Below are 11,487 nucleotides of genomic sequence, written 5' to 3' on the forward strand. Positions count from 1 at the left end.
GATTATTGCAGACATTGTTTTGTCTCTTTTTTGGCAAATGAATTACACTCAAAATGTGAGTTAAGGGAGGTGGAGAGAGAGAATGTGTAACCATAACTGTTTATAAAATGATTTAAGAAGTGCTCGTCTTATTTACACAATATTATCATATGTGTATTATTAACATTTCCGCAGGTAAAACAGACTGCTTTGTCTTAGTGAAATATCCCTTTAATGATTCCAGAGTCATAGAACAGTGTTTAGCATCAGTAGTTCACAAAAAAACACAAATATGTTTTATTCTATACGCCAACCTACCCGACCATTAAAACTTTACAAATATGTATACAAGATTATATACACAAACAAATTGAGAGAAATACATAATTTTCGCAGGGAAAAAATAATCACAATTTTCTAAAGGGATACCAGTACATATCATAAAATATGATTACATAAAAAATGGAACATTTATCATTTCTGTACAAAGAGGAAACTGTTAACGCTGCCTGCTGCGTGGTTTAAAAAGAGAAAAGCTGAAGCCACGTCTAACTTTAACCCGGCAGGACAAACAGTCATTAGATACTCTGCCAGCTGAGCCAAACCTCTGTGTAAATATGACGCATATAAAAGGAAACATCTTCATTCTTCAGGCTCTATTTCCTTTAAAGCCTGAATTTAAATGTCACCTTTTTAACTCTAATTTGCAGAATTCTTTATTATCTGCTGACTTGTTTGTTTAGCTTTAAAAGGGCGGGTCCATCTGCGTTATTTTACGTTATTTTTCAAATGGAAACGCCCACTCAGCCGTTAGCAGAAAGCAGTGACTTAGGTTGGCGCAGTAAGCTAATCAATAAGGTGCTGAATAATATGAATGCTAGCACTAGCTGAGTCAACGTAAGCTGTGCTAAGTTTGGAAATAACTGAAAGGGTTAGTTTCGATTTTTTTAAAGTGGGGTTTTATGTACAGTTAAAGCCACCAGACTCCATTGAAAAAAACTGTAATTTTAACTCTCAGAACCGGGGAGTTGCTGGTCTACCGCTGCCTCGATCGGTTAGTTTGTTTGTGTTATTGTGTGACTTTGGTGTTTTAAAGGGTTAGTTCAGAATCACCAAAGTCACACAATAACACAAACTAACTAACCAACTGATGCAGCGGTAGACCAGCAACTCCTGTGTTCTTAGGGGTAAAATTACTGTTTTTGTGAATGGAGTCTGGTGGCTTTGAAGAGAGCGATATAACGGCTTCAGTTCCCTGTCAGAAAGGGCTGTCTGATGGCGACGTAAAGCGGTTCTGGACGGGAGCATAATAAATCAATATCAGTTTAAGTGTACGCTATATTTAGAACATTTTCACCGCTTTACTTCGCCGTAGTTATATATCGCTCTCTTCAAAGCCACCAGACTCCATTCACAAAAACAGTAATTTTACCTCTCAGAACCGGGGAGTTGCTGGTCTACCGCTGCATCCATCGGTTAGTTAGTTTGTGTTATTGTGTGACTTTCTGATCTGAACTAATGTGGCGTCGACAGCAGTATGTCGCTTAGTACTCCTGTCTGCTTCTCCACACTGGGAGCACGCCAACCGCCATCTGAATAACTGTATTAATACACTTACTATAAGGATGTATGTATATATATATATATATATATATATATATATATATACACTGTACATGTAGCAGCGTCATCATGCAGAAACCTACGTCAGGTCACCATGTGGGAAGAAGGTTTTAGAAGAGCTTGAAGGGAAAATAGTCTTTTGATGATAAAACATACTTTGACCAAAATGTGAATGTCCACTGGGAAGCTTCAGAATGATATAAAAATAATGGACCCGCCCTTTACCTTTAGCAGGAATTTGCGGCGACTGAAGAAGCCACCTGATACAGGTTGGTGCTGATAGTTGGAGTGTTATTTCAGGAGTCAAATAATGAGCTAATTACATTCACTTACAATAAATATAAGACAAGTATGATTGGTTACCACGCCACCGTTCTCCACCCGTTCTTCCACCTTCTACTACCTCTACTGTGCTGGAAAATGATGTTGAAGAAGGTTGAAAAGTTGTTCCTTTAACAGCAGCTACTGTGACGATCAGGCCTCGTCCAGAGATCTGATCCTGCTCTAGTAATCATATTTGGCTCATAAAATGGAGTAAAAGGACAATTGTCCATCAGCCGCCGCATAAAACTCTAAGACAACAATGGTTTCATGTCTCAGTGGAATAAAAACAAAATAGTCCAATCGCTCCACACAACCAGACATCCGTCCTCAAAAACAGTCCACACCCTCTTCTGAGGCCTCGCCTCCGACGCTGCTCACAATCCCAACGATTTCAGTGAAGAAGAATAAGATCATCCAACGTGACCTCAAGCACGACGTTCAGAGCTTTGACCTTTGATATTGAATTAGCTTTGGAAGAAAAGAGGAGGAGGAGGAGAAGTTCTGCCTCAACACGGTTGGAAACGATCGCCACCTCGAGCCCAGGAGACGGCAAGTAGATGGACGCACAGGAAGCCAGAGAGAGACAGGACCTATGGGCAGGCGGACAGACGGACGGACGGGGTCATCGTGTCATTGGACGACCTCGAAGTAGTGAAGGATAGCCATGATGTGCTGCGGCATGAAGACGTAGCCGGTGTAAACGGCCATGCCGGCCACGGAGATCAGTAGGGAGTCTGAGGAGGAGGAGTTAAGGAGGAACTGAAGAAGGAGATTCAACTTTCTACTGGGGCTGTCGAAGTTAACTCAAATTTGTTTTAACGCCACTAATTTCTTTAACGAATTAACGCAACTTTTAGGTTGTAGCAGGTTCAGTTTCAAAGCTAGAGTGAAACTAAGAAAACATAAGAAATTAAAGAATTTAAGAAATTTAAAAAATAATAAAAAAATGAAAATATATAATTTAAATAAATGAAATAAAAAATAAAAAATAAATGAAAATATATGAATTTAAATAAATGAAATAAAATAATAAATAAATAATACATTAACAAATAAATTAAAAATAAGTAAATAAAAATAAAAATAAATAAATAAACCCAACTGACCAGAAAGACATTATAAAATCACCAAAATATACATACACTAGGATTGGTTTACAATCTTTACGATACTAATATTTAATCAAGTAGAAGAAAAATTTAAAAGGTGAAAGGTGTTAAAACTAGGGCTGTCGCAATAATGCAATAATAACGCATTAACGCAAATTTAATTCAATAAATAAATAAATGTGTCATTAAATGTAGCAAAATATTTAATATACTATTGATAAAATGTGAAATAAATTGATATTTCTGTTTTAATTTGCCTCTTTATTTATTCAATTTTCTGTATTAATTCCATATTTATTTACCTCTTATTTATTTATACTAATTTTTAAATACATTTTTGCATTTATTTATTAATTTCTTTTTACATTTTTTATTTCTTTTAAAATATCAAAGTTTGTAAAAGTTGTTATACATATTTCTTATTTATATTTTCTTATGATTTCTCTATGTTTATATATTGGGAGCAAAACGTAACTCAATTTTCCCCCGTGGATCAATACAGTATTTCTGTTTCTGATATTTATTTATTTCCTTGCAGGAGGGGGGGGAAGTTCATCCCAAAGTGGCCGCTGTATTTATACCCTCCACCTTAAAGAAGGAGCTTCAAAACATGAATAACTCCCATCTCAAGTAAGGAGAGCTCAAAGTTTTGTCAAGACTTTGCAGCCTAATTATCACCCAAATAAACCAAATGGAAATCAAGTTTATCCGACCATTTTTTAAGCTGTAATCAACAAGTATTTGGTATGTTTATACAAGCTATTACTGATTACTTAACACTACACTCAGCAGCCTGATTCCTGAGCAGCTGGGTGAATTAACATTTGATGGGTTTCAGCACTCAGGCTGATGACGAGCAGCAGAACAATAACAAACACACCTGAGCCTCAGGGAAGACGAGATGAGGGTGACACCAACTGTAGGAAGACGATACCTGCTGTACTACATAATGTGCTGCTGCTGCACAGATCAAAGTGCAGCAATAAACACCATCGACATGATACACTTTAATTATTAACCAGAGATCCTTCACAGGAAATCAACCAGGTTAAAGTTTTACTGCTTAATTGAGCTTCTGTCCAAATTAAAATAGAAACATATGCTGTATCTTGTGTTGATCAGCATGTGTGAGTCACCTGACGGTTGATAGGAAGCTCCCTGCGGCTAGCCCATCACATCCTCTTCTATGAAGTCAACCACATGCAGAACTCCATTGAAGATTCTAGCTATTTAACGCGTTTTTACTTATAAACAAAAAGGTATGACAGTAGAACAATAAAGTGTGAGAGCCTCTCTGATCTATTAGTGCAAAGTCTTTCAATCGGCACTCGGACATTAACGAATTCTTAACTACAAATAAGAGTTTTGTTCTTTTCCGCAAAACCCCTAACTAGCGAGAAGTTCAGAGTCAATCACACCAGGCTCCGTTTAAAATTATATGTATTTAACGATCTTTCACTTATAAATAAATGCACGTACGTTATGGAACAAAATGTGAGACTTTTCCTAAAACTATGGGTATAGTCCATTAATTCGGCAATATTAAAAAAATAAAAATAGTATTCATTTTTAGAGTATACTGTGCCTTCAAACACTTGATTGATTTACATTTCAACTAAAATATAAACCGACTGGTACATTAAATATATGCCGAATTTACCATAAACCTCTATACATTATTATATATATATATACCTGATATTCACAACACAACTTAAACAAGTTTTTCCATTAGAACAGTTAGAGTTATGTATCTTTAGTGAGAAGTTCAGAGTCAATCACACAAGGCTCCCTTTAAAATTATCTGTATTTAACGATCCTTCACTTTTAAGTAAGTGAATGTACGTAATGGAACAAAATGTGAGACTTTTCCTAAAACTACAGGTGTAGTCCATTAATTCGGCATTATTAAAAAATAAAAATAGTATTAGTTTTTTGAGTATAAAGTGTTAGCAGGTGGCAAGCACTTGATTGATTTAAATTTAAAACACAAACAGACTGGTACATTATATATATGCCGAATTTACCATAAACCCCTATACATTATTATATATATATACCTGATATTCACAACACAACTTAACTAGGTTTATCCATTGTTAAAGTTAGAGTTGTGTATAAAGCTAAAGCACCCTGGTTAGCTCTGTTAGCTCACATTAGCTCGTTAGTTTCACTCGGTGAAGGATACTGAACACGGTCCTCTCCCACGGCTCCAGCATGTAGAGCGCCGTCACCAGCAGGTACTGGTAGTAGAACCAGGATAACTGCTTCCAACAGTCACCCAGAGCCATTATTCTAACTTTAATAACTTTAATAACTACTAACTGTTGTTGTTTCCTCTGTTTGTTACGTGATTCCTAGTCGGGGACTTCCTGGTTGCGTATGACGTTTTTAATAAGGTGCTCTTTTTCAGCCAACCACAGCACGGCACGGATCTGACGCGGACAAGGGAGTTCCTACATCCTGATTTCAAAATAAGGTGCAGATTAAGTGAAAACATAAAAATAAAACACATATGTGATTTTTTTATTTATTTTTTTATTTGATTAATATCTTAGCAAAACATCATATCAACAAAATTAATAAAAGAATACCCTCCTTTTATACTTTTAAAGATACTATTTTTAAAGCATATTTGACAAATTGGAAAAAAAATTGATAATTTTTACATTTCAAATTTATTCCAATTGTTTAACAGACCCTGATTGTTTTTTGTTTTGTTTTTAATTAATCTTTTCCTTTACTTAGATTTTGTTGTATAATTTTTATATATATATATCACAACGAGCTTATATATATATAACATGTATTATTTTTATGAAACTAGTTTTATATAATTTGTCAATTTGTTCCCCCAATTTTTTCTTTCCATCCTACCACTTTTCATACATCTGAATTACTTTGTCATATTTCCATTTTCTTGTCTTGTTTACAATTTTCATATATTGCTACTTGTGTTTTTAATGTCCCATGAAGAAACCCAACAATTAATTGATCCTACTAACAAGTATTGACTGATAATATACAATTTAAAAAACTCAATTGTTGTCCTTAAACCATGAATACACACACTGTAGTTTATTTTGACCATTAATACTCATTAGAGCCCCACATGTGGATTAATCCGCCGCTGAAAATAGTCCCCAACAAACTCACTCTTTCCTCCTGTTTGTTTTACAAAAACTACAGTGAGCAGCTGTTAGCACATTACCGATCCTTCTTTAAAATTGAAATTATATTTTGTCTTCTTGAAACATAAAGTAAGCATATTAGAACTATACCAAAAATTGTTCCTCTAGCAGCTGTATCGGTATTGGCATGAGTACGGTTCTGTATATGTCGACAGATAAATAATAAAAATACATATGGTTTGTTCACCAGAAAGCACTGACAAGTTTATTTGCAACTGTTAAATATCCCTCTCAGTACACATCTTGTTCACAATTCTTCAAAAAAAAACAAATGCCTCAAAATCCGTGCTCTAGTGTATTCAGTCCAGTAGTGACCATCAGAGCCGCAACAAGATGATCTTCGATGTCCAATTCGAGTTTTTGTGAGACATTAAAGAGAGATTAAAAATGCCACAGATAGACGACGTGCTGCTGATATTCCACTGATATCCAGATTGTTTTTCTCCTCATTAATCAACTGAAATGACCAACAATGTTCTCAACTAGCTGATGGGTCGATGCACTCAGAGCGACCACAGCGGGATTCCTCCCTCTCAGACAGAAAGAAGCAGTCAGCTCTTCTTCTTGTAATAAAAATAAACTCATGTGATAATAAAAAACACCGTCTTGCTGCTTGTCCGTCTCAGCAGTGGCTGGCCAGGATGTTGAAGAAGTGGTAGACCTCGTCTTTATCGAACACGGCCACCTCAGTGGAGCACTCGGTGCACTGAACCGGGTGGTAAACCTCATCGGCGTCCATCCCCGCCGGTGTCGGGTTGGGAGTTTCCTCCATCGGCGTCTCCGTCTTCTGTCCCCTCCTCCTCTTCCTCTTCCTCTGTTTCGTCTCCTGCTGGGTTTTGTAGCGCAAAACCTCGTCTTTCTTCACCACGCAGTTCATGACGAACATGGCTCGGTACTGCGTCCGGTACTTTTCATGCCTGATAGGAAACAAAAAACTCAATATTTCATCAGTAAATAAAGCCGATGATGTCAGCTGAGAAGTGCCAGTTAGCCGGTGAGTTTTTACACGACTGCAGCTGGAGAATCAATGTCAATTAAAACGGGGCTGCAACTAATGATTTTTTATTTCATTTATTAGAACATCCCTCACTTTGTTGGAGCGAAAGTCCATCGAGCAGCAGCTCATGTTGGGAAGCAGCATGTTCTGTGATGTCATGCCTCAGTGTGGTACAAACTAACCCTGACTCTTATTGTCTCACCTCTGACAGTCCAGGCAGAGCGTCGTCATGCAGGCGGGACAGTTGAGGATGGCGTCGCTGCTCGGTAAACCCGGAGCCTGACGAGACTGCGACCGAGACCCTGCAGCCGGTCGCTTCCTGCAGTCATACCTGCACAGGAAGACACGAGGCCGAATGACTACGAGGTAAAAAAGTCTCATCTGGATAAACAATATCAGAGTGACTCCTGCTGAGCGTCTTACCGTCTCCTCCTGGCGTCCACCCAGGCCTGGTCCCTGTCGTCCTCGTCGGGGTCGTACAGCAGCTCGTCATTGGTCAGTATGACCCGCTGTCTCCGCTTCCGGCCAGTGGAGCTGCCTGCAGAGGAAACAGAGGTTTAACAGATAAAATTGGCTTTAATGAGGGACGACTTCATCATTCATGGTGGTAACATATTTAGGGAAACTAATGTTGGGGAACATTCATGCTTACTTGGTGTGTCCTCCCCCTCGGAGTCAGAATCAAAGTACACCTCATCGTACATCTCTGCGTTAGGAAGTCCAGGAGCGCCACCGCCGCCGCCTCCACCACCACCACCACCTCCTCCTCCTTCTCCTCCTCCTCCTCCTCCTCCTCCTGCTCCTGATGTTTCTGCTGGAGTATAAACACACAAACATCAGGAATGCTTTCACAACAAGATCCTGTCTGTCTCACAGGATGAGACACCGACTATGATGAACCACAACGGACGGACACAATATCGCCTTTTCATTTAAGTGACAAATGTAATTTCATGGCAGGTCGGCGTTACCTGCTGCTGATGGTGCCCAGGTTCCCTCTATGGTCTTGATGGTGGAGCTGAGCTCGGCCTCCATCTCCTTCTCGAACTCATCCCCGCTGGACGACTCGCTCTCCCCCGTCAGGTACTCTCTGATCAGCTTCTTCTTCTGCTCCGGAGTCCCGTTCAGCAGCACCTCCAGCTCGTCCTCCGAACTGAAACACAGCAAGAGAGAGAAGTTCACATTTTGTCGTGTTTCACTTTTTCTGACATCCTTCGGGCAACAAGTCTGGTTTAAAAAACTAATCTAGCTCTGATTTACGGCGCATCCTACATAACCGCAACGCAACCTGTTCGATTCCAGCTGGTGACCTTTGTTGCATGTCATAACCCCCTTTCTCTCTCCCGTTTCCTGTCTATCTGTCTCTTCACTGCCAATAAAAGGTGAAAATGCCCCAAAAAATATTTAGTAATGGTAATGATAGTCAATTGACAGAAAATGAATTGGCAATTATTTTAATAGTTTAAGACATTTTTCATGTAAAAACATTTCATGGTTCCATATTGCTATTTTATTTTTAAAATGATATTATATAAAAAATAAGCTTGAGTTTAGTTTATTTCAGTTTTTATTTTTCTGCATTGAGTACATTTTAAACACACACTTTTCATACTTTAAAGTACATTTTCCTAATTATACTACAAACATACTTTTACTGAAGTAGCAACTTTAATGCACGACTTTTACTTGCAACAGTGTTTTTAAAGTGTGGTATTTATATATATATATGAATACTTCCTCACACTGTTATATGAAGGTCTACACATCATGCAGTGGTTTGGTTGTGCTTATATTCATTATATGAATGTGTTTATTATTGTTGTAGTGTTTATAAAGAAAAACGAAGACAACATGAGCAGTAGAATTAAAACAGCAAACCGCTCTGCCTTTTATTGATTTTATAGTATTATATAACTCATTATTATATTATAAAAGCGGCGTGTAGAGAAACAGTCTCCAGCATGTTCCAGTTTGTTTACATGTTAGCATGTTAGCTCGTTAGCCTCATGGTGCTAACGCTACACTGGCTTTAAATCTAAAACCTCTTTCTATATATCATCTCGTACCTGTCCTCCGCTCTCTCCTCGTCGCTCGGCTCCTCGAGCTCATACGAGTCAAACTCCTGCGGTTTATTCAGTTTGTTCATTTTAACTTTTGACAAAGTTCAAGTTACACAAAATCAGATGCTAACGAGCTAGCAACGTTAGCATCGAGCAACGAACCACTGCTTCCGGTTCCGGTTCCGCTTCTTCTTCTTCTTTAGTTTGGTTTAACGGAAGTGAACAAACATGGAGAGGAAACAGTAACGTCATCTACCGCGTGGAGGTGGAGGCTGGACCAAGCCAACATTTATATACATTATTTACCATAATAAAATAATGTTAAATAAAATAAAATAAAATAAAAAAAAATAAAATAAAATAATAAAAAAAATAACATAAAATAAAATAAAATAAAAAATAAATAAATAAAAAAATAAAATATATATATATGTATATATATAAAATACAAATTATCTTCTTATCATAACCAAAAAAATGTCTTCAAACATGTCCTCAAGGTTTTTATATTTTTGAGATTCAACAGAATTATAGAAAGTCTGCAGTTGTACTCAAATAATCAATACATTCTGGCTTTGAGAATTTTATATTTGCCCAAAAGACAAACATTTACCAAATAATCAATTTGGGTATTTTTTTATACCCATATATTTTGTATATATTCACTGGCTGATTTATAATAATAATAATAAATTTTTTGGTTAATCTTCTATTCAACAGGGACGCTGAATGAACAGCTGGACTGTTTAAACGTCCTGCAGCACTTTAAAGGACCCAACGTGTGATTCTGCAAACTGCTGCTGTTACAACAGACCACCACTAGGTGGCGCCAACAGATCAGAGATGTGCAGCTGGCATCTTCCTCTCAAAGGTCAGAGGGCAGATAAACATCCACCTGAACGCCTCGTAGTCCAAGAAACCAGAGAGGGAATGAAAAACAAATGATTCAATGTGAAACGGTAAATTCCCATCAGCACCACAGACGTTAATCAAATACACCTCCTTCTTCAAGTATTTCATTCATGGCTTCATGTAATGTTTTCTGTGCTGTGACACATGAAACATTTTCACCATCAGGGAGGATTTAAAAGGTCTTTAGATGTGCACAAACCTTCAGAGGAGACAATAAAATTATGTTAAAAAAAGCATAACTGATCACAGACCTGAAGGTCGTGAAAAATGGACAAAAATAAGATATTAAGATTTAATCAGTTTATTCTCCTGTTTATCAACCAGCAAGCAAACATTTAAAATGTTTCCTGTTATTTATATTTATATTTATATTCTACAAGTCAGGTGTCTCCCTCTCAGTTCTTTTAAATCGAGGTTTAAAACGTTCCTGTTTGTTATCACTTATTAGTAAATTAAATTTGGGGCTGTTCATTCATCTATTACACTAAACTGTTGTCATACTGTGATTTTTATTCACCTGTTTAATTGGTTTTATTCAAATTGAGGTTATTCTTAGGGCTTCATCGATACAGAATGAATAACAGCAGGTTAAACTCACGGCTCCACTCATCACTTCACTGGTATAAACCGGTTTCATACTGGGTTTATCTGAAACCTGAGTGTGTTTAAAGAAACATTCCAACCTGAAATGTGATCAGACCGATACAGGATCAATATATAGATCAAACCATATGTGCTAAAGATTTCCTCAGTATCGTCCCTGTACATCTGTACACTAACAGAAGACACACAGTGTCTATTGTGTTAGAAACTGTGTTCCTTTAAATAAATCAATAAATAAGTAAATACAAAACTAACTAAATAAATTAATAAATTAATAAATTAATACATATCAAATACAAATCAAATAATAAATAAATAAATAAATACGAAATAGATAAATAAATCAATACAAAAATAAATAAATAAATATATAAATAAAAAAATAAATAAAAAATAAATAAAAAAAATAATTAATTAATACAAATCAAATACAAATCAAATAATAAATAAATAAATACTAAATGGATAAATAAAAAAAAAAATTAAAAAAAAATGTATAGCGTTGCTATGTTGGGCTGATTGTAGTTGAGTGCTCAGAGGACCTGCTGTTTGGGTCTGGTTTTGGTCCTGAAACCAGGCACACCAGATTTAGGTCTTTGTTGAGCCGAATCGTTTTGGCTACCTGGGATCCTCATGTTAAAATAACCAGACAAAGGGCCTTTGAATATTAGCTTCCTTATAATAATAAT

General features: G+C 36.8%; 2 protein-coding genes across 3 annotated transcripts; both read right to left on the reverse strand.

Moving 5' to 3' along the window:
* Nucleotides 1-1,876: 1,876 nt before the first annotated feature.
* On the reverse strand, nt 1,877-5,423 carry sptssa (serine palmitoyltransferase, small subunit A). Its single transcript, XM_037746323.1, has 2 exons — nt 5,224-5,423; nt 1,877-2,660 (listed from the first exon to the last, which is right to left on the reverse strand). Exons 1-2 carry the CDS (start codon nt 5,324-5,326, stop codon nt 2,557-2,559), a joined length of 207 nt encoding a protein of 68 aa, XP_037602251.1. The 5' UTR covers nt 5,327-5,423; the 3' UTR covers nt 1,877-2,556.
* Nucleotides 5,424-6,404: 981 nt separating this feature from the next.
* On the reverse strand, nt 6,405-9,539 carry LOC119474336 (e2f-associated phosphoprotein). 2 transcript variants are annotated; one of them, XM_037746319.1, is made up of 6 exons: nt 9,290-9,539; nt 8,195-8,376; nt 7,876-8,034; nt 7,647-7,761; nt 7,426-7,554; nt 6,405-7,143 (listed from the first exon to the last, which is right to left on the reverse strand). In XM_037746319.1, the coding sequence occupies exons 1-6, from the start codon at nt 9,367-9,369 to the stop codon at nt 6,849-6,851; spliced, it is 960 nt and encodes a 319-aa protein (XP_037602247.1). In that variant the 5' UTR covers nt 9,370-9,539; the 3' UTR covers nt 6,405-6,848. The 2 variants fall into 2 exon arrangements, with proteins under 2 accessions (XP_037602247.1, XP_037602246.1); XM_037746318.1 differs by having other exon boundaries at nt 7,876-8,037; nt 9,290-9,538.
* Nucleotides 9,540-11,487: the final 1,948 nt, after the last annotated feature.

The sequence above is a fragment of the Sebastes umbrosus genome, chromosome 16 (genome assembly GCF_015220745.1).
Source record: "Sebastes umbrosus isolate fSebUmb1 chromosome 16, fSebUmb1.pri, whole genome shotgun sequence".
Taxonomy (NCBI): domain Eukaryota; kingdom Metazoa; phylum Chordata; class Actinopteri; order Perciformes; family Sebastidae; genus Sebastes; species Sebastes umbrosus.

Coding starts and splice junctions, on each gene's coding strand:
- sptssa (XM_037746323.1), bottom strand. CDS start 5,326: ATGGCTCTGGGTGACTGTTGGAAGCAGTTATCCTGGTTCTACTACCAG. Junction 2,661..5,223: donor GTGGGAGAGGACCGTGTTCA/GTATCCTTCACC, acceptor CCTCCTCCTCAG/ACTCCCTACTGATCTCCGTG.
- LOC119474336 (XM_037746318.1), bottom strand. CDS start 9,369: ATGAACAAACTGAATAAACCGCAGGAGTTTGACTCGTATGAGCTCGAG. Junction 7,555..7,646: donor GTGGACGCCAGGAGGAGACG/GTAAGACGCTCA, acceptor CTTCCTGTGCAG/GTATGACTGCAGGAAGCGAC. Junction 7,144..7,425: donor CTCTGCCTGGACTGTCAGAG/GTGAGACAATAA, acceptor GTTTCCTATCAG/GCATGAAAAGTACCGGACGC.